The sequence below is a fragment of the Ochotona curzoniae genome, unplaced genomic scaffold (assembly GCF_017591425.1).
Source record: "Ochotona curzoniae isolate NIBS_2020 unplaced genomic scaffold, NIBS_Ocur_1.0 scaffold_4937, whole genome shotgun sequence".
Taxonomy (NCBI): domain Eukaryota; kingdom Metazoa; phylum Chordata; class Mammalia; order Lagomorpha; family Ochotonidae; genus Ochotona; species Ochotona curzoniae.
The window spans coordinates 1,844,215-1,864,855 of NW_024467126.1; the positions used below are offsets into that span (position 1 = coordinate 1,844,215).

Consider the following 20,641-nt stretch of genomic DNA (forward strand, 5'->3'; position numbering starts at 1 on the left):
AGGCTTCATACCCTGTGACCACCTGGCACCACCTCCCTCCCTGACAGGTGCCCCACACCATGGCTGTGATGCCTTCAGCTTTCTAGTTAACTCCTCCCCCCAGGGGAACCCTAAGATCCAGCTCACACACCACTAACCCTCTTCCTTCCCCAATCATGAGGCCTTTCCCTGCCTGCTGCAGCAACCATGAGGGCCCAAGAACAGCCTCCCGCACCCCTGGGCTGCCCCTCTTAGAAGTTCCCTCCCTAGTTCCCACTTCCTGTTCCCCAAACTGGAAGGCCAGGTGTCCCCCAGCACATTGAAGCTATCAGTCAAGGTGGGGCAACCCCTGGGATGAGGCAGCTGTACCAGCAGCTCTGGGGACTAGCTGCCAACACAGTAGTGATATGCACCAGGAACCAGGAGGTGGACCGGAAGGAGCTCCCAGGGGATATACTGCCAGCTCTGGGAGCACAGGACCCCCCACCAGCCAGTTACCAGGCCCAGCACTTGCCTCTGCAGAGCTCACAGCCCTAAACAGGCCCAGGTGAGCGGGTGAGGCCTCCCCTCCCACATGCTCACGCTTGTACAAACTAAGGAGAGTAAGACCAGTTCCCCATCTTGGCCAAAACCCTTCCCCTCCTTCATTGGTCAGAAGCCCGTGACTGAAAGCTGTGGCCCAAAGGTTTCCCAGTGCCAGTCCTACAGGAAGACTGCTCAGGCCAGCCCCACCCCAAGCCCAAGGCAGCCCAGGAGCCACCTTCCACAGGTGGATGGAGCCAAGGGCCCTAACCCCCTTTGGCGGGGCAGGAGCCTTCGGGCAGCGCACGGCTACCCCTTGCGGCTTTGTTCTGTGGCCGGGCAGCCTCCCAGCCCAAGGGTCAGCTGGGAACGGCATCTGCCAGGGTACTGGAGCAGGTCCTGGGGTCTGCAGCACCTCACAAGGCCACACCCGTCACCGTCACCCCCTACCCTAGGTATACACTAACTGGAAAAACGCAGCTCTCTCCCCGCCTCCCTCCCAGGAGATCCAAAGCTTGCTGTACCCAGGGCACCTGCCAGGCAGCGAAAAGCCCAAAGTGCAGCCTGTGCAGCTGGGCGAAGGCCTGGGCCCAGGGAACGCCCTTTTGGTTAAACATAGGGAGGGGGGCGGTGAGGCCCAAGCACCTGGGTCAGTCTGAAGTCCTGGGCTCTGGCTGGCCCCACCCAGAATGGACTCCAGCCCCACACTCAAGGCCAAGGGCACCCCTTGGCCTCTGACTCAGTTGCCACTGAACCCGGCCCTCATTAATGTGAGTCAGCTGTACAGGAGACAGCAGGACCGAGAAGGTGCAACAGGCAGCCCAGCAAGCCACCTGACCGCTCAGGGCACCGCAGAGGCCCTCACTGCACACCAGGCAAAGCCCCTTTTGATAAGCAACCGCAGCCAGGAGCAGACCCCCGCCCCAGGCACTGACACTCTGAAATGGCTCATCTGGTACCATCCATGGCACAACCAGGAAGGTAGTGACTGCTCGGCCAGGTCAGAGAATGCTTTCTGGGGGCAAGCTCCTATATGCACTGGTCACCCCTCCCAGGTCTGGACAAACACTAACCCGTGAGCCTTCTGAGGGAGGCGCACTGGTGCAGTGCACCACGCTGCTGCTCTGGACACTTGCGCCTAGGGCACAGGATGCGACTCCAGTCCTGCCACCCTGCACTTCTAATCCAGCTTCCTGCTAAAGCCCATGGGCCGAACCCTGCCACCTGCGCGGTGAGCCAGCTGATGAGCAGGCTGGGCTCCCTGCCTGTCAAACAAAGAAAATCTCAAACAAAAACTTCTTATTGTCTTTTTTTTTTTTTTAATTGAAGGTCCCTTACTGTTTCTGCTTCCATAGTGATGGAGACCAGGGTGTATGTGGGGGGGGGGGGGCCAGCCAGCAGGGGAGGGGTCGTCTCCACAACATTCCATTTACACACAGAACTAAACGAACAAGCACGGAGTCACTACTGTGGTTAGAAGTTGGCAGCACGGGAAGGGACGGGAGCAGGTTATCGTTAAAAAAAATACAGGACTGCCCCCCAAACATGGGCGCCTGGGGGAGGGAGATTGGTCTATTCAACCCAAAAGGAATCAGATCGGAAGCGGTTTGTGGGGGCCAGAGCCATCAGGGCTGCAGGGGAGAAGAGGGGGAGAGCGGGTTGTTTGGCAACTGGGGCAAAGGGACTGCCCTCCCCCTGCTGGTTCCCCCAGCCCCTCCGGTCTGGCAGGGAGGGGGCAGCCTGCAACCCCCAAGGGCAGACACGGGGCTGTGAGACACTGGGCAGGGCTGGGGGGCTCACAAGGGCTTGCCCTCCAGAGAGATGACCGCACTGCCCCCCAGTTTTTCGGCCAGGGTGCAGCGGTCCTTGACCTCCTCGTAGCAGTTGGCTTGTAACTCGTGCTTGATCCCTGCAGGGAAGAGGGGAGGTCGTGAGCAGGACGCAGGGGGAGGAGCGGCCGGGGGAGGAGCGGCGGGGGGAGGGCAGACCCCAGCCAGCCGCCCGCCCGCCGCACAGGCCGTACCTGTCAGCTTCTTCTTGATGGCGTCCTTGGAGCTGGCGTAGATCATTTTGCTCTTGAGGGGCGCGCACTCCGGGGCCCTGGAGAAAGCAGAGGGGCTGGCAGCGGACCCCCAGCAGGTGTCTGCACCCCCGCCCGCCCTGCCCTCCCAGCGGCTCACCAGAAGATGAACACCAGGTCCTCCTTCTTGCTCTCCTTGGTCTCGTAGGTGGCGTCGTACAGCGCGTAGCGGCAGTCCTTGTCCGGCAGCATCTTGACGAAGGTGGCGTAGGGGTCGTCCACGGTCTGGCCCACGTCGCCCACCAGGATCTCCTTGCCCTCCTCCAGAATGATGTTCTTCTTGTCCTCGCTCAGGCAGAACAGCACCGCCTTCTTGCGCTTCTTCACCTCCTCGGGCGTCGACGACTTGCGCACCTTCATGTCGTTGAACACCTTGATGACGCCGTCCGACACCGCCACTCCAGAAGCCTAGTGGGCGAGCCACACACGGCCGTGAGGATGGGCACACGGCCGGCCTGGGGGGGAGCCCCCCACCCAAAGCCCTCAGTCCCACTTCCCGGGTCATTAGGCCTTCCCAAGACTGCCACTATTTCACCCCAGGCGGGCAGGTCCCAGCACCTCAACCCCGTCCAACGTCCTCCCTCGCCGTGGAAGCCTGGGGAGAGCAAGGCCCGGGCAAGCCCTGGGTCGCAGTCGCTGCTTACAGCTCTCGGCCTCTGGACGTGGGCGCCCACCGAAGCTAGGACCCTCAGTCACCGTGCACTCTCCCAACAGGAAGCAACTGGGCACTCCGCTGTACCCGGAGGCATGCCAACAGAGGCCCTCCGGTGCCAGCCAAGCTCACGGGAACGGCTCAACCCAACCAGCAAGAAAACCAACGTGAGCCTCCCACGCTGGGGTCTCTCCCAACCGAGGGAAGAATCACAACAGTCCACTTAGATGCCCAGCCGGCCACTGCTGGCCCGGGGCCACAGGCCTGAAGGCGGAGGGCCCAGTGGCTGGGCTCCCCATCCCGCCTCCCGCTGACACCCAGATGGCCCCAGGGGTGAGGATGGCGGGCCCTGCTACCCATGCAGGAGACCAGGATGGCAGCCACAGCCTAACCCAGAAGGACTGCCCTGGCCACCGGCAAGTAAAACAGCCGAGGAACGTTCTCTCGCGATAAATAAAACGTAAGCAAAAAAAACAAAAAAAATACAAAACCCAGCACAGCACGCCCGCTGCGGAGCCGCAGGACCACGGCGCCCGGCGGGCAGTGTCCAGGAGGGGACGCCTGCCCCCCCAGCTGCAGAGGAAGCTGGCCACGTGACCGCGCCGCTTCCGGAGCAGGCGGGGAGAGGGCGGCGGGCGGCCCCCTGCCCAGGCCCACCCGGGGGCAGCGGCCGGCCTGGGGGGCCCTGCGTCCGCGCCCGCAGGCGGGCCGACGGGAGCCGCAGCCGCCGGGCCCCACACAGGATGCGGGGTGCTTTCCAGGCGGCGCCGGCCCGGGGCAGCACTTCCCTAAACTCGGCCCCACCTGCCGGCCCCATCCGGGCGGCGGGGCCCGGGGTGCTGCGCAGGCGCCGCGCGACTCGGCGGGGTCCCCGCAGGCAGCCGCCCCGCTCCGGCTGCTGCCCGGCCACCTGCTCCGAGACGGGCGGCTGGGCCCTCGGGGTGGGCGCGCGCCGGGCTCCCTCGCGCGCGCGGCTTTTTGCTTTTATTATGGTCATCATTTCTTACGATCTTTTCCCTCCCTCTCCCCCGTGCCAGCCCCGGGGCCCCGGGCGCAGGGAGGCCGCCGCGTGCTGCAGCGAGACGCGCGCCCCGAGGGACGGTGCGCGCCGCCGATGCCGCGAGCGCGCGCGCCCCTCCCCCACGGCCGCGCCCGCCGGGGGGGGAGGGAGGCCGAGCGCGCACGCGCACCGCGCCGCCGCCCGCCCCCCTCGCTCTTCCCCCAGCGAGACCCCCTCGGCCCGCCCCGGGGCGCTCGGGACGAGAAACGGGGTGCAAAGGCCGCCGCCCGCTGCCCCCCGCGCGCACACGTCCGCCCGGGCCTGCCCGCGCTCACCATGTTTCCGGAAGCGAGAGGAAGATGGCAAAAGCGGAGGCCGAGGAGACGAGAGAGACGCCGCGGCAGCTGCCTGGCTCCGACTGAACGCGGCCTCTCCCGGCCCCTTCCGTTTAGTAGGAGCCGCACAATGAGGGGCGGGGCGGGCTTCCGGCGCTCCGGCCCCGGGGCCGACGGGAAATGGAGTCCGCGCGTCCCGTCGGGCTCCGCCGGCGTTCCCTAGCGTCCTCTCTGCTCGCCTCCCTGCTCCGCGCGGGGCATGCCGGGACCTGTAGGCCGAAACCGCCACGGCAGGCGGGGCCACAGCGCGGAGCGCGAGCTCATTGGCCGGATCGTCCCGGAAACGCTCTGAGCGGAGCCAATAAGGCTCCGGCGCTGGTAGTGTTGACCCGAAAACGCTCCCTCTCCTGAGGCTGTCGGTTCTCGAAGCGAAGCGAAACGATCCTCCGGAGACCGCGCTGGGGCGCTTTTCCGGATCCCCGGGGCTGTGGGGAGGGGCGGGGGTCGGGGTCGGGGGCTTTTCTGAGGAGATCTGGGTCTCCAGCGAGGAAAAAGGGCTGGGGCAATGTCCGCGGAGTGCGTCTCGAAAAGAAAGCCAGCGCGCATCAAAAAATAAGGTCCAGGGCTGGAGCAGCGACGGGAAGGCAGGTTTTCTTCACGGGCCCCTTCCAGGCCGTGGGAAAAACCGATGATAAACCAGGATTCCTCTCAGTTCTCTCTACGGCTGTAAACCTTAATTTAAAATAATAAAAACGGTACTCGCGGAGAACTCCCCGGAGATTTCCTCGGCCCCGAACGCCAGCCATGGCCAAGGACAAAGACGGGGGGAGGCCCGCTCCGAGGTGAACCCAGAAGCCGCGGGAGGCTTCGAGTCCCACGCAGAGGATAAAGGGGTTCCCACGGAGAGCAGCGCCCGCCGTCGGGGACACCTCGCGGGGCTTGTCGCCGGGGGCGGCCGCGCCCCGGGGAGGCCGCCCCTGGACCCCCAGGTCCCCGGCGCCCCTCGAGCCGCCGCCGACGGGGACAGGGCAGCCCCGGCGTTGCCCTGAGCAACCCGGGCGGGGGAGGAGGCCGCCGCGGTTGCCCTGGAGACGCGCTCCCGCCCGCCCCCTGGCCGCGGGATGCCCTAGATGTCCTTATTAGGGCATGAGCCGGGCGGGGGCGGCGCCAGGCGCGGCGCCGGCTTCGGGCTCCTTATAAGGCCGTGCCGGGAGGGCGGCGGGAGCCGGACCCGGCGGGCCGCGGGAGCGCCGGAGGGGCGGGGTCTCGGAGGGGCGGGCCTGGGGGCGGCGCCGGCCGCAGCTCAGGACGCCCGCGGGACCCCGGTGCCCAGCCCCAGTGCCCGGGACCACCCGCTCCCCGGGACCCCGGTGTCCAGCTCCAGTGCCCGGGACCACCGGCTCCGTTCCCGTCCTGAAAACCTCCGCCTGAGCGGCTGGGGGACGGGCCGGGGGTCCCCACCTGCGTTTAGGATCCTTCTCCCCCAGCCATCTTGCTCACCCAGGCCCATCCCCCTGCCCGATTCTGGCCGCCGCCACACCTGCCGGGGCTGCCCGGCACCTGCTCTTCCTCACTGACCTACTTCTCCGTGCTGTTCTCCGCCCCCTCGCCAGGCTACACCCAGCTGGGCCCTGCACCGCACACGCAGGACCCCGGTCCCCGGGGGAGCTCGGACCACCGCATTTTGGGTGGGTGCCTCCCCTGAGCCCCTTCTGAGGCTCATTCACAGAGACAGCTGCACTCCTTCGGCCTCCATTGCCTCTCCTCCTCTATATCCCCATCTCTCCCGGTCTTCTGGAGCCCAGGCGCTCATTTTGGCAAAGCTGAGGTGGAACAGGAACGCACCGAGGAGAGCTTTTAGCGCAGCCGAGTTGGGGCGCGTCCGTTAGGCGCGGTAGCACCCACACCCCAGCCCAGCCCACCCCACCCCAGCCCAGCCCCGAGCAGCCCTCCCAGCCGCCAGGGCGCGCTGCCCGCCACTTCCTCCTCGCCATCCAGGACACGACTCGCTTTCCAACCCGCGGTGGGAGGAAGGGGCGGGTCGGGGCGCGTCCGGCGGAGGCTCGTCTCTGGCCGGGAAGGGGGCACCCAGGAGAGAAGTGCGGGGTCCTAGCCATTTAGGGCCGCAGGGGGGCGGGCAGGGCCACGTGACTGCAGAGGTCCCGACCCTGGCCAGGTGTTCGAATCCCGCCCCCAGTACTTGTCGGCGTCCTCCGGGCCTCCAGAAAACTCAGCCCTAAGGGCGAGGGAGTTGGGGGAGGCTCATGGCGGCGCCGGTCCGCCTGGGTCGGAAACGTCCGCTGCCCGCTTGCCCCAACCCGCTCTTCGTGCGCTGGCTGACTGAGTGGCGGGACGAGGCGGCCAGCAAGGGCCGCCGCACGCGCTTCGTGTTTCAGAAGGTGGGGTCCCGGCTTGGGCTGCGGCGGACAGGTGCTGGCTCCCGCCGGGCAGACCCTGACCAGCACCCTAACCCTTCCGCCAGGCGCTGCGCTCCCTCCGGCGGTACCCGCTGCCCCTGCGCAGCGGGAAGGAGGCCAAGATCTTGCAGCACTTCGGGGACGCGCTTTGCAGGATGCTGGACGAGCGGCTGCAGCGGCACCGGGCGGCCGGCGGTGAGCGCTTCCCTCCAGCCCCGGGATTCTGCCGGACGCGGGGCCGCATCCCAGGCCTCTCAGAGCTGGAATACAGGGTTGCTCTGCTCCCGCAGGTGACAGCGACACCGGCTCGCCCTCTGGAGAGGAGAGTGAAAGGCGGCCCGCCCAAGTGCAGGACTCTTCCGTGTCAGTAAGGAGGGGCAAGGAAGGCCCGTGGCAAGCTAAGTGGGCGAGCGGAAAGTAGCAGGGTCTGCGGGCCTGGGCCTGGGGTCTCACCTGGGATGCCTGGTTTTGGGCAAAGGACATGCATAGTGTTTTAACTTGTCCCTTGACGTGTTGCTGACAGCTGCTGAGAGCGCCACCTGCAGCCACTTAGGGAAGCCCTGCCCATGAGCCGTGACACCGGCTGCTGCCTTCCTAGGGTGTGGGGCGGGCGGAACAAGGCTTGGCCTGCAGACACTCCCCCTTGGTCCGAGGGCATCAACCCATCAGTTTTACAGATTGAGGAAATAGAAGCCTCTGCGGAGGGGTGCTGGGGGAGCGTGGACCGCAACACCTCATCCCTCCCCGCTTCTCACCTTCCAGGTCTCCACCCAGCCACAGACCAGGGGTTCTGGTGGCTACTGGCCGCCTCGGCGCTCAGGGGCCCGGGCAATACTGCTACTGCTCTATCAGGAGCACCTGGTGAGAGCCAGGCCACCCGGGGGGGGGGGGGAACTGGGGCACCTGGGAAGGGGCAGGTACAGGGTGGCTGGAGGAGCCTGTGGTGGGCACAGCAGGCACTGGAGCGGGGCGAGCAGGGTGCCCAGGCATGGGACCCACGCTGTCGTTCCCCTGGTTTCAGAGTCCCGAGGGCCAGGGCTCCCTCACCAAGGAAGTACTGCTGCAGAAGTGTGCTCAAAAGGCAGCCGAGGTGAGCGCTCTAAAGCCGGGTGCGGGCCTTCGCAGGCCTGGGCTCGCCAGCATCTCCCTCTGGCTTTGCAGGTGACTCCTGAGAGTGGGCGACCCTGGCCAGCACTGCGCTCTCTGCTCCAGAGGAACCTGCTCATCAGGACGCACCAGCCGGCCAGGTAGGGCTGGGCAGGTAGAGGGAAGGGTTGCCGTGGCAACTGGAAAAGCTGAAAGCCTTTGGCTCAGTGCGATGGGATTGCACAGTGTGTCCCAGAGTTACTCCCTGCAGACCTGAGAAGGGACCCTGGCCAGGTCTGAGGACGCTGAGCTGAGGGGCAGGAAGGTGGGGGTGGGGAGGCTGTTCTTGTCCCTGCAGGCGAGGACAGCCCAGCTGGCGGCAGGCAGGAGGGCCTGCTGGGTGCCAGCAGAGAAGGGAGAGTAAGGTTGGTCTTTCCTGCCTCCCAGGTACTTCCTGTCCTCGGAGGGCCTGGAGCTGGCCCGGAAGTTGGCTGAGTCTGAAGGACTGGGCTCTGTGTGTGGCGGTGTCAGACCTGAACGGCCCCCTGGGGAGGAGCCAGCTGAGCCAGGAGCCGCCCCAGCTGAACTGTGAGGAGGGGCTGGGGCGGGGGAGTGGGAGGGCCCTGCAAAGGAAGCCAAGCCCCACCCCATCCCTGCAGCCTGCAGCTGGGGGGACCGCTCCACCCCCAGTGCAGGCTGTGCCCTGGCACCGGGGCGCTGCCTCAGGTGAACTTACTCTTCCCCTCCCCACAGTGGCGCCAGCGAAGGGGGTGTCCAGCAGCTGGAGCTGGGGCCTGGGGAGTACAGGGTGCTCTTATGTGTGGACATTGGCGAGACCAGGGGGTGAGTGAGGTGGCGGAGGGGGCCCCAAGAGCCCAGCAGAGCATGCCGGCAGGAGGGTGGAGCCTGGCCTGCCCTGACCTTGGCTTCCTTGCTCCTGCACCCCCGCAGGGCGGGACACCGGCCTGAGCTGCTGCGGGAACTGCAGCGGCTGCGTGTGGCCCACTCGGTGCGCAAGCTGCATGTCGGCGACTTTGTGTGGGTGGCACAGGAGACCAGGCCCAAGGACCCAGGTAAATACATGGGCAGGGACCGAGGCAGGGCCCCGTGGGTGGGGGTTGCACACTCAGGAGAGTGTCCTCCGCTTCTTGCAGCAAGGCCCCGAGAGCTGGTGCTGGACCACATTGTGGAGCGCAAGCGGCTGGACGACCTGTGCAGCAGCATCATCGACGGCCGCTTCCGGGAACAGAAGGTGCCTGCCCAGGCCTGCCACAGCCCTGCCTGGGCTCTGCTGCTCCCCTGCCCACTGCCTGTGCCAGTACCTCAGCCCTCAGGGCTCCAGGGGCCAATCTGGGACACCTCATGGTGGCTCCCCCCTGCAAGATTCCAGCTGCATTCATTAGAGCTGCTCCAGGCAGCCCTCCCCCGGCAGGTGCACAGCAGAACTGGGGGTCCCCAGGCCTTGCAGTCCAGGATACACCAGGCTCAGACTTCTAGGAGTGGAATCTGAGCCGCCGTGCCTCAGCCCTGCTCTGGGGCTGATCCCATAGCCAGAGGTTTCAGGGAAACCAAGGCAGGCCTCAAAGGCCCTTCCTGTTTGGACTGTGACCTAAGGGGACAGCCCAGGTCTACAGGTGTCACAGTCTAACCCCCCACTCCCCAGTTCCGACTGAAGCGTTGCGGCCTGGGACGTCGAGTGTACCTGGTGGAGGACCACGGCTCAATCGAGAACCTCAGCCTTCCGGAGAGCACGCTCCTGCAGGCAGTCACCAACACGCAGGTGACCTGCCAGCTCAGGGCCAGGCTAGGGGGCAGGGGGGTGACGTGTGGCCTGTGGTTCCAGCCAGAGCCACCAGTCCCAGCCTGGGTCCCTGTGCCTAGGTCATTGATGGCTTCTTTGTGAAGCGCACAGCGGACATCAAGGAGTCGGCTGCCTACCTGGCCCTCCTGACCCGGGGTCTGCAGAGACTCTATCAGGTGAGCCGCTGCACCTGTCAGCCCGTGCCCCCGGGTGGCTCCCCAGACTTGGTGTTGGGCAAGGACCAGGCCAGCCTTGGTGCCCTCTTCTCACAGGGCCACACCCTACACAGTCGGCCCTTGGGGAGCCCAGGGGACCTGCACCCAGAGACAAGAACTGCCCCAAATCCTCTGTGCTCACTGCTCACCTTCAGTGACTTCAATGCTGGTGCCATCAAGAACAAGGTACTGCCTCCTCCCTCCCCAAACGGCCTCTCCTGCCAGGCCCTGGCCTTCCCTCATCCGGGCCCTCCCGTCCCCAGGCCCAGTCTGTGCGCGAAGTCTTTGCCCGGCAGCTGATGCAGGTGAGCGGCGTGAGCGGGGAGAAGGCCGCAGCCCTAGTGGAGCGCTACAGCACCCCTTCCAGGTGGGCATCCCTGCCCACGGGAGTCACCTCTGCTAGTGCTGGGGCGGGTGGGGAGGGACAACCTGAGTGCATCAGCTACGGACAGATGAATGGAAGCAAACAGGCAGCTGCAACCTAGGGCCCTGGTGGAGGTCCCGGGAAGGAGTGACTTCCCGTGTATCATGGAGGAGGGGCTGGGGAAACAGGGGTGCAGCTGTGGGAATCTACCCTGTCTGCCCAAGAGGGCGGGCGGTGGGCTGTAGCATTTCCCGGATAGGCCCTCAGCTTCCTCTGCCCCGCGCTGCGCCTCTCCTGCCAGCTGGCCTGTAGCCCTCAGGAATGGACCAGCTGCTGACCATCGTCCCTGTCCCCCACAGCCTCCTGGCCGCCTACGACGCCTGCGCCACGCCTAAGGAACAGGAATTGCTGCTCAGCACCATCAAGTGCGGGCGTCTGCAGAGGTGAGGCTGGAGGGCGCTGTGAGGGGGGGGGGCCGGGACTGTGCAGCCCCAAGTCCTGGGGCAGCCTGAGTACCTCTTCTCCCACAGGAACCTGGGGCCCGTTCTCAGCAGGACCTTGTCCCAGCTCTACTGCAGCCGCACTCCCCTGACCTGAAAGGGCCCCTCGTGCCCCAGCACCCAGGCCCACCCACCTTTTATTTAACCAGGCTACAATAAAAATCCTAGGATCTGCTCACAGACTTGCACATGGTAGAAGAGAGGGCTTCAGCAAATGGGTGCGATCTAGGGCGGCCCGGGGGCCCAGTGACCTTCAAAGCGAGTTCCACGGGCCTGTGGGACAGCGGCCGTGGGGCCTGGCGACTTGGGAATCTGGTTTGTATAATCAGTGGGTCTTGACCAACTAAAATTCCTTCTGGCGAGAGCTTGCAAAAGAAGAGCGGAAACCACGAAGGAGCAGTTACTTCTTTTATAACTTAGAGTGCAGGCCCGGGGAGCCACAGGGTTTATGCAGAGGTCTCCTGGGGCAGAGCTGGGACCCCTGGCCTCCTGCTGCTGCTGCCCAGGCAAACCCAGCCAGGCCTGGCACTGGGGGCAGGGTCTCCCAGGAGCTCCTCCCTTCCCCAGGGCCACCCACCTGCACCGCCAGCAGGCTCCTCTCTCCCTTTACTGCCTGTCACTTCCTCCAGCCCCTCCAGGGGCTGCAGGCGGGGTGCGCCCTCCCGTGCCCTCAGAAGGCATAGGCCCCCACAAAGACGGTGAGTCTCAGCACGGAGCTGGCCCGGTAGCTCATGAGGGAGTTCATGGTGACCATCTCCAAGTCCAGCACGTACTCCCGGGGGCCGGTCACAGGCCGGGCCAGGACCAGCATGGCGCTGACGTTGTTGATTTGCTGCGGGCACAAGGGTGGGGGGCCGTGCAGATGGCGTCAGCCTAGGCTGGGGGGCCGTGCTCGGCTCCACTTCCCTCCCACTGGCCAGCCCCGTGGTCTGCCCCCAGGGCTCCTGGGATTTAAGGCCAGGCTAGGTCCTGGGTGACCAGCACCAGGCCACACCCCTTCAAAGCATTTACATCCCCCAACAAAATTAAATACAGCAAGCTCTGTGGCACAGCAGGTTAGGCTCCACATGGAGTGAGTGCCCAGTCTGAGTCCCTGCTGTTCCAGCTTCCTGCTAATGCACCTGGTGGGCAGCAGATGGACCCGAGAGACCTGAGCTGGCCCAGCCCTGGCAGGTGGGAGCACTGGGGCAGTGAGCCTGCAGATGTGAAAGGTTCTCTCGAATGAGTACATCTTTAAAAAAGCACAGACGAATCCCACATCAGAGGGCCATGGGCTGGAGAACCTGGCACCACTTTGAGGACCGCACAGGAAGGGGCCCCAGGCCCCTGCACTTCCTCTCCACGCCCTTCCCGTCCTTGTTTCATGGTTTAGCAGCTGAAGTCAGATGGGAGGAAGCTCAAGCCATAGTGTGCAGGTCCTTCCTACCACCTGTCTGTGACTCCCCCCCCCCGGGACGTAGGATGCCCACGTCTGGCCCCTGGCAGGCCAAACTTAACAGGGAACCCCGGCTCCCATGAAGGGCTTCCGGGAACACCTTGGGGGGGAGGTGAGGGGAAGCCGTACCCTGATGTAGAAGTCTCCCTGTGAGTTTCCCGCACGGATCTGAAAGGCATTATAGGCGCCAGGGTAGACGGATGTGGCCTGGATCTGGAAGACGTCGGCCGGCACGCTGCGCTCCGACGTGATGCTCATGTAGCGGTGCACGATGGAGGAGGGCTGCTCCCGACACAGGGGGTTGGAAGCCGGACAGAGGCAGCGGCTGGAGGCCCCAAGACCGGGGATATACATCAAGTCCTAGCCCACCCGCCAAAGGAGCCTTCCATTCCTTCTGGAACTTGGAAGCAGGGATCAGTACAACTTCATGAGCCTTCATGGGCACGCATCACCCCCAGCCCCCTGCCCCCACCCCTGCACAGCCCTCTGGGAGTTAGAGTTCCAGCTGGCATCACACTGACTCACTTGTCAGCCACCTGGACGTAGGGCTCCACGCAGCGGTTCGTGTCCACGCAGCGGTAACCCCCGTGGAAGTTAACGCAGGTTTGGGCCTCAGAGCACTGGTGTGCCCCTGACTCACACTCATCAATGTCTGTGCCAGGAGAGAGGAACTGGCATCGAAAGCCCCTGGCACCAGCCTGCCCGCCCCACCCGGGCCAGCCTGACCTTGGCAGAGGCGCGTGGCCATCAGCTGGTAGCCCTGTGGGCAGTGGCAGGAGAACCGTCCCGGCTCGTTGACGCAGCGGTACTGGCAGAGATAGCTGGAGTAGCTGCACTCATCAACATCTGAGGAGGGTGGTGGGGTGAGGACCTGGGCCCGGCGTGGGAGGATGAGATAAGCCCCTCCGGCCACAGACCTCAGCCCCAAGGACTGCCAGGAACCAAAAACAAGCTCCTTGGTGTGCGCCCCACTGACGGATATGGGGGGAACCCGATTTTCGCTGTCTTAAAATGAATGGGTTAGGAGCCGGTGTTGTGGCATACCGAATTAAGCCACCACCTACAATGCTCACCACATCCCACAGGGGCACCAGTTCAAATCCTGGCTGCTCTACTTCTGATCCAGCTCCCTGTTCGTGCACCTGGAAAGCAGCAGAAGATGGCCTGGCCTAGCCCTGACCATTGTGGCCATTTGGGAAGTGAGTCAGTGGTTGGAAGACACATTTCTGTCTCTGCAATGATGCCTTTCAAATAAAAAAATCTTACAGGAAAAAAAAAAGTGGGTTGGACTAGAGAGATTGTGAGGGCCCAGCCTCGTTTCGTTTTCAATAACTTGGCCCAAACTCTGGAGCTCGCCAGGGAGCTACACAGACCACTTTTCTTTCTTTTTAAATTATTTTACTTGAGACCAGGAGATCTCCCACGTGATAGACGCCCAGCAAGTGAGCGGGGAGCCAGAACTGCAGGCCGGCCTGGAGCTGAACTTGGGGTTGCTGGGATAGGAGCCATGGGCGCCCCTAGTGGCCAGACACCCGTCCTGAGCGTGTGTTTCAGGGAAGACTGGTCCTGCCAGGTACTCCACAGCCAAGCCTGACCCGCCACGTGCCCGTTTTCACAGAACTGCTGAGCCCCTCTATGCTGCCCCCACACCCGGCTGGGAGCATCCCCGGGCAGGGTGACATGGGGTCCCTGGGAGCAGACAGAAGGTCCAGGGACCGAGGGGTAGTGGGAGGGCGCTCACCGCTGCAGGAGAAGCCGTCGCGGTGCAGTTCATAGCCCGGGTGGCAGCGACACAGGAAGGTCCCATAGGAGTTGAAGCAGCGCTGCTCGCAAGGGGCGCCCATCTCACACTCATTCACATCTGGGGGTGGGGCAGGTGGAATGAAAACCCAGGGAGGCTCAGCAAGGGCATTCCCTCCCCCCAGCCCGGGGGCCTGGCCTGGCCCAGCCTCACCCACACAGGAGCGGTTGTTGGGCCCCAGCTGGAAGCCTGGTTCACACTGACAGCGGAAGGAGCCAGGCAGGTTGACACAGCGGTGCTGGCAGTAGCGGTAGCGGCACTCGTCGATGTCTGCGGCAGAGGCGGGCGAGGGAGGGCAGAGGCCCGCTGGGACTTAAGGCCACTGACTGGACCGGTCAGCCAGGAATGTGGACATACATACACATGCACACACCTCGAGGTCCTGTGTGCCTCTGGCTGGAAGGCCCAGGCAGCAGGGGGCAAGGGACTGGGATCAAGGTCAAGTGCCCGGTCAGGGGGTCAGTGTAGAGGCTGCTGCCTGCACTCACCCACACACTCGGGCCCGATCTTGCGGTAGCCGTCGGGACAGGTGCACTCATACGAGCCGGGCAGGTTATGACAGTCCTGGCTGGGGCGACAGTCGTGCAAGGCCTGGGCACACTCGTCCACATCTGTGGGAGACACCACTGAGCCTCCACCTGGGCTCGTCCAACATGACAGGCACCCAGATGTCCCCGCGTAGGCTCCCCTGCAGAACACGGACACAGGGCTTGGACCCGCCCACCAGCCAGGGAGCCAGCAGGAAACCTGTCTTTGGCTGCACAGGAAACGGGGCACTGCCCACCCTTGCGCCCCCAGCAACAAGTGTCCCAGGATACCCTGCTTCCAGGGCCTGTGGCTTTCAGGGTTGGATCAGCCAAGCGGCAGGCGGCAGGGTCTCTTCAGCAAGCAAGGAGAGGGGCCCGGGGGGCAAGCGGGGAGGGGGGAGCATCCTAAGCCCCAGAGGAGCATGGGTGGACCCTGCATCAGTCACCCCATAGCCCCACGGGGCTGCTTGGTCATACAACCAAAACCCTGCACACACAGGGACTCACCCACACAGCTCTCCTGTTCGTCGGGCTCGTAGCCTGGTGGGCAGGAGTTGGGGTGCTGAGCGGGGGGCACTGGTGGGGGAGGCCCCTCGCCATGCAAGTCATTGATGACAGCGGCTGAGCGCGGCAGACACAAGTAGCCCCCGTAGTGGTTAATGCACTTCATCTCCCCCTTGCAGGCCTCAGGGATGGTCAGGCACTCGTTGACATCTGCAGGAAGGGGCCTTGCTGGCACAGCTAGTCTCCCAGCTGGCTCTGGAGGGAGGCATCGGTGGAGTGGGGGGCAGGCAGGAACCCAGCTGGACAATCATTCTCTGAGCTCAACAGGCGGCTAAGGTGGCAGGTTTGTCTACCTGGGACCTCTCCCCTCCACCTCCCTGGGGCCCGCCCAAGGCGCAGTGGGGCAGAAGGTGCCACCGTCCTGCTGGCTCCCCCGCTCCAAGTCCAAGAGCCAAATACAGGCCTCTTCACCCTCTGCCGGCGGCCAGCGGCTGCTGCCCTCCCAGGATGCAGAGGAACCAACAGCGGGGCTAAGAGGGCCCACTCTGCTGGGCAGTGCCCACTCTCCTTGTCCACTCTGGTGGGGGCCAGTAGGGGCAGGATTTCCTGGGTTTCTTGGAGAGGGAGGGGCCCCCTCTGGTTGAGCTGGCCCCAGCTCTCTTCCGGGTTCCTGGGGAGGGGGGTGTTGGTCCTGCAGGTCCACTCACCCCTGCAGTGCTGGCTGTCTGGGTCCCACTCGTAGCCATCGGTGCATTCCTGGAAGGGAACCAGAGGTGGCCATGCCCATCACCCCAGGGGGACTCCGAGGACTGGCCAGGCCAGGAATAAGGGGCCTGCTCATAACAGTGACCCCCTCAGCCCTTCCACCGCCCAGGGGGAGGAACAAGCTACTCAGACAGCAGCAGCCTCCCCTCTCAGGAACCCCCATCACCCGGTCCCGGCCCTGCAGCGCTCCTGGCCCCCCGCACCGTGAAGCTGTCGGGCTCCTCTGAGTCCTGCGGAGACGCTGCCCCCACGAGCAGCAGCAGCAGCGCCCAGAGCAGCAGAGACCCGGGCAGGCAGGAGGCGAAAGGAAGCATCCTGGGGCGGGAGGAGGCGGACAGGGGTCAGGGGTCTTCCAGCCCGGTCACCCCTCTCCCTGCGCGGAGCCCCGGTGCCGCCAGCTCCCCCGCAGCAGCCCTGGAGCCACGCAGGACCCCGGGGCCCACTCGTTTCCCATAGGCCCTGGGTTCCGGGACAACCCCGCCTCCACCCGGTTCCAACTCCAGCGGTGTGGGCCTCTCGGCTCCGTGGCCGCCGACTCGGCCGACACTCGGGCCCGCGCCCTCCCGCTCCACCGAGCTCCACTCACTCGGCCGCGACGGCCCCGCGCGCGGCTCCGGCGGCCAGAGCAGTGCCTGCGGGCGGACGGGCGGACGCGCAGCTCCCTGGACGCGCGGCCCCAGGAAGCGCCCCCCGCCCGCCGCGGTGCGGCCCACCCCGGCGCCTCCGCCCGCCGCGGTGCGGCCCACCCCGGCGCCTCCGCCCGCCCTTCGGCGGATTCCTGAGCCCGCGCCAGGGGGAGGGACCCCGACCCCCTGGCTTCTCCGCCCCCGGCCGGCCGCAGGCCCCCACCCGGTCCCCCGCGGCGCTGCCCGGGGCCGCCTCCCCCAGTGCTAGGTCTTGGAGCCAAGAACCTGGATGTCCAGCCCCCAGACTTGCCCCTGGAGCCCCTTGACTCTCGTCACAAGCGTCAGCCGGTGCACCTGGTCCCCACCTAGAGTGCGCGCTCGCAACTCCATCCGCGCAACCACCCCTCAATCTCGGACCCCCAGACTGGCGATCGGAGCCCCCCAGGAGGGGCTGGGTGCCGAGTCCCCGCTACCCTGGCCCGGGACCTCCAGATCCTGATTTGACTCTCCTGGTTTGTATTCTGCGGTCCTGACCGAGGTTCCAGACGCTCCCAACTTGTTATCCCGGGTCCCGGGACCCTTGCCCAGGGAGGAGCCGCTCCCAGGCGCGGCCACTGGCCCCTTCCTCCCGCTGCCCTCCACCCCAGGGACGTCTCCTGCCTGGGGGCCACCCCCATGCTCTCCACCCGCCGCAAAGTCACAACACTTTTGGGGGACGGGGCGGCCGTTCCCGGCTGGCCCCGAATGAATGGAAGCCCCCGAGAAGGAGGGCAAGCCCTGGGCGCACCCCTCCTCCTCGCGCGCCCCCAATGATGGGCGTGTCCAGGGCGGGGTCCGCTCCCAGGAAGGGGCGGGGCTTCGCGCTGCCCACGTCTCCGACCTGGGACTGGCAGGAGAGGGCTGCGTGGGCAGGAAAACCCGCGCTGGGCTGCAGGCTGTGAGCCGGGCTTGTCCGGTCCGCGCGTCCCTGTGCCACAACTGCTTGTCCCCCACGATCGCACGCCTCTTCTCGGCTGACTCAGGGAGAAGGGAAGGCATAATGGGACTCAGATGTGGGTACCCTTCCCCACTCCTGGAACAAGGACATTCAAAGTCAGGGTTCTTTTTTTTTAAGATTTATTTTATTATTTTTTAAAAGATTTATTTTATTCTTATTACAAAGTCAGATATACAGAGAGGAGGAGAGACAGAGAGGAAGATCTTCCGTCCATTGATTCACTCCCTAAATGGCCGCAATGGCTGGAGCTGAGCCAATCTGAAACTAGGAGCCAGGAGCTCCCTCCAGGTCTTCCACACAGATGCAGGTCCCAAGACTTTGGGCTGTCCTCAACTGCCTTCTCAGGCCACACGCAGGGAGCTGGATGGGAAGCAGGGCTGTCAGGATTAGAACTGTTGCCTATATGGGATCCTGGCAAGGCAAGGATGTCAGCTGTTAAGGCTTCCACACTGGGCCCTGAAGTCAGAGTTCTAAAAAGCCAGGAAAGCACCCACAAGTCCAGGCGGGGCTCTGGAGGCCTGGAGGCCCTCCTCCAGGGTAGCTGCTTGGGAAACACCCCGACCAACACACACCACTGGGGGACCTGGAAGACTGGGCCACAGGGTTGGAAAGAGCCCCCGTGTGGACGCAGCCCTCAAATGTGTGTCTGTCAGCTGGGGAGTGAGCCAGGGTGGGGGTGCCCACCTTGTTCAGGTGTGGTGTTGAGGCAGAGCTTAGCCGGGATGCGGGCCAGACTGCTGGGCAGTGTGCATGCCGCACTCCAAGAGGCCACATACAAAAGCCCCAGTGTCCACCCAGGTGACCTGGCCGCCTGGGCAAGGCTACACAGCCCGCAGCTAGTGGGGAGAGAAGGGGGGATGGGGCAACTGCTGCTCACATAGGGAGACCTGGAGGAAGTTCTTGGCTCCTGGCTTCAGATCGGCACTGCACCAGCCGTTGAGGTCACTTGGGGAGTGAATCATTGGACGGAAGATCTTCCTCTCTGTTTCTCCTCCTCTCTGTATATATGACTTTGCAATAAAAATGAATAAATGGGTTTTTTTAAGGTTCTCGATCGTCAAGAGCAGCTGCGCATAACTGAGGCCACTGTCCAGACAAGGGGGGAAGGCACCATTAGCAGCCCCGCCCTCAGGGGCAGGACAGGGTTGTACTGTCATCAGGGGTCTGGGCAGGGGGCTGCACCTAGCCTCATCCCACAGAGCCGGGGAACAGGCCTGAGGGGGGCGGCTTAGGGCAGCTGCTGACTCAAAGTTGGACTTTAGCTTCTGCCCCTCATCTTTAGTCAGCAGAGGCTGCAGGGGAGACTGCCAGGCACCAGGACCCAGCCTGACCCACAGGGAGTCGGCCTCACCAAGGGAGGGGGATCCGAGAGGAAGGTCCCACCTGCTCCCCAGCCCCAGACAAGACAGGGCTGTGTGGCACTCCTCATGATGCCCACCTCTTGGGGTTTTCCTGATCAGCAGGCCCCATAGCCACTAAGGGGCTGAGGTGGCCACGATGTGTTTCTTAGCACAAATCACTGGAGACCACCTGATTAAGTGTGGCCATTTACTGTAAAGCACGCACAAACGTGTATAGACTAAGAGAGGGGGAGGGCAGGGGGCACCTCCCGACAGTCCTCCCACTCAACAATGACACTGTCATTGGCTAGAAGGCACGACTCTCTCTGGACCCTCCAACCATGTCACAGGTCCCATCCAGCACTCAGAGATGGCAGGTAGGCTGGCAGGTAACGGGGGGTCGCACCTGACTTCTCAGAGTTGCTTGTCAAGGAAGTCCCAGCACAGCTCGTCCAAGGACAGAGAAGAGAGACTGGGATACAGTCCACCGCTCTCACCTGCATGGCCAATGAACAGGCCGGTCCAAGGTCTCTGTTGTCAAGGAGTTCCTTTGGGACGTGGTGTGCCCTTAACCTCCCACACAGGCCAAGCAGGCAGAGATCCAGGGGTGAGCTCCCAAACCCACCCTCTCTCAGGAGACACACATGGTGCCATGGCAGCTTGAGCCACAAAATTGGCCTCTGGACTAGACTCGCGGGGTGGGTGCCATGCTCGATGATCTACCTATTTATTTTTGGAAAGCTTATGTATTGATTTGAGAGGCAGAAAGAGCCTTCACCATCCCTTCCCCAGGGCTGGGTTGGCCAAAGCTGGGAGCCAGAAACCCAATCCAGGTCTCCTAGTGGGTGGCAGGGACCCAAGGGTGGGCCGCCACTGCTGCCTCCCAGGGTGTGTGTTAGCAGGAAGTGGGAGCCTAGGCCCCAGATGTGGGCTGCAGGAATCTGCATGCCAGGCCAACGCCCGGGGCTACTGTACATTCGTTGGTACAGACAGCACTGCTGGCTCGGTCTGGGGAAAGGGGCGAGTGTGGCCAGGGTATGTACGAACAAATGAGTCTTGGTGCAGAGCATCCACCCCCTTACCTTCAGCCCTGGAAGCCGGCGTTTCACACCCTTCTCTGCTGTCAGATGTCACATCCCAGCCACAGAATCCTCACTAATGTGGTCCCCAATCTGGAGGGTGCCACTCAGCACACGGAAGGCAGTTGTGGGTGCTATCCGCTGCCGTCTGGCCCCTAAGTTCAGACACTGGGCCTGCGCATCTGCAGCATCCTGTCTGCCCCCAGCCGGGCAGCAGCCAGTGGATAGCCCTTGAGTCCGCCCCAGGCCTTGCTTGTCCTGGACACTCAAGGACCTGGGCCCACTGGCCACCTCTGGAGTGGTGACCAGGGAGGTGGATGCCAAGTGGGCGGGGGTGCAGGTTACACCAGAGACTGGGGGAGCAGGGCAGACACTGTGGAGGAAGTGGCCCTTGAGCCGTCTGAGCCTCACAGGAGCACCAGGAATGAGTGGGTGGTCAGACCACCCTGGCTCCGCTCAGTTGTCAGCGACCTGCAGCTTCCCACGATGGCAGTGAGGTCCCTGCACTGACACTGTTGGCTGAGAATCTGCCTTGGGGGTTCTGGAAATCTCTCTGTACCCCCAAAGTGCCCAGGACACCATGAGCCTGAAGCCTTTGATCAAAGTAAAGCGGTGG

At 64.3% G+C, this 20,641-nt stretch overlaps 3 protein-coding genes across 4 annotated transcripts; 1 reads left to right on the plus strand and 2 right to left on the minus strand.

The window, feature by feature from the left end:
* Nucleotides 1–1,919: 1,919 nt before the first annotated feature.
* CFL1 (cofilin 1) lies at nucleotides 1,920–4,687 on the minus strand. The gene is made up of 4 exons (XM_040971156.1): nucleotides 4,569–4,687; nucleotides 2,682–2,989; nucleotides 2,525–2,601; nucleotides 1,920–2,410 (listed from the first exon to the last, which is right to left on the minus strand). Exons 1-4 carry the CDS (start codon nucleotides 4,569–4,571, stop codon nucleotides 2,298–2,300), a joined length of 501 nt encoding a protein of 166 aa, XP_040827090.1. The 5' UTR covers nucleotides 4,572–4,687; the 3' UTR covers nucleotides 1,920–2,297.
* A 1,379-nt stretch (nucleotides 4,688–6,066) lies between these two features.
* On the plus strand, nucleotides 6,067–11,131 carry MUS81 (MUS81 structure-specific endonuclease subunit). 2 transcript variants are annotated; one of them, XM_040971149.1, is made up of 16 exons: nucleotides 6,067–6,256; nucleotides 7,051–7,180; nucleotides 7,276–7,352; nucleotides 7,748–7,846; nucleotides 8,007–8,075; nucleotides 8,147–8,232; nucleotides 8,519–8,659; nucleotides 8,825–8,914; nucleotides 9,023–9,144; nucleotides 9,226–9,323; nucleotides 9,735–9,851; nucleotides 9,953–10,048; nucleotides 10,145–10,273; nucleotides 10,351–10,454; nucleotides 10,811–10,894; nucleotides 10,982–11,131. In XM_040971149.1, the coding sequence occupies exons 2-16, from the start codon at nucleotides 7,141–7,143 to the stop codon at nucleotides 11,046–11,048; spliced, it is 1,419 nt and encodes a 472-aa protein (XP_040827083.1). In that variant the 5' UTR covers nucleotides 6,067–6,256; nucleotides 7,051–7,140; the 3' UTR covers nucleotides 11,049–11,131. The 2 variants fall into 2 exon arrangements, with proteins under 2 accessions (XP_040827083.1, XP_040827082.1); XM_040971148.1 differs by lacking the exon at nucleotides 6,067–6,256 and adding an exon at nucleotides 6,620–6,967.
* A 416-nt stretch (nucleotides 11,132–11,547) lies between these two features.
* Nucleotides 11,548–16,326, minus strand: EFEMP2 (EGF containing fibulin extracellular matrix protein 2). Its single transcript, XM_040971155.1, has 10 exons — nucleotides 16,187–16,326; nucleotides 15,926–15,974; nucleotides 15,222–15,428; nucleotides 14,676–14,798; nucleotides 14,341–14,457; nucleotides 14,128–14,247; nucleotides 13,113–13,232; nucleotides 12,912–13,038; nucleotides 12,516–12,711; nucleotides 11,548–11,783 (listed from the first exon to the last, which is right to left on the minus strand). The coding sequence occupies exons 1-10, from the start codon at nucleotides 16,295–16,297 to the stop codon at nucleotides 11,622–11,624; spliced, it is 1,332 nt and encodes a 443-aa protein (XP_040827089.1). The 5' UTR covers nucleotides 16,298–16,326; the 3' UTR covers nucleotides 11,548–11,621.
* Between the last annotated feature and the right edge of the window lie 4,315 nt (nucleotides 16,327–20,641).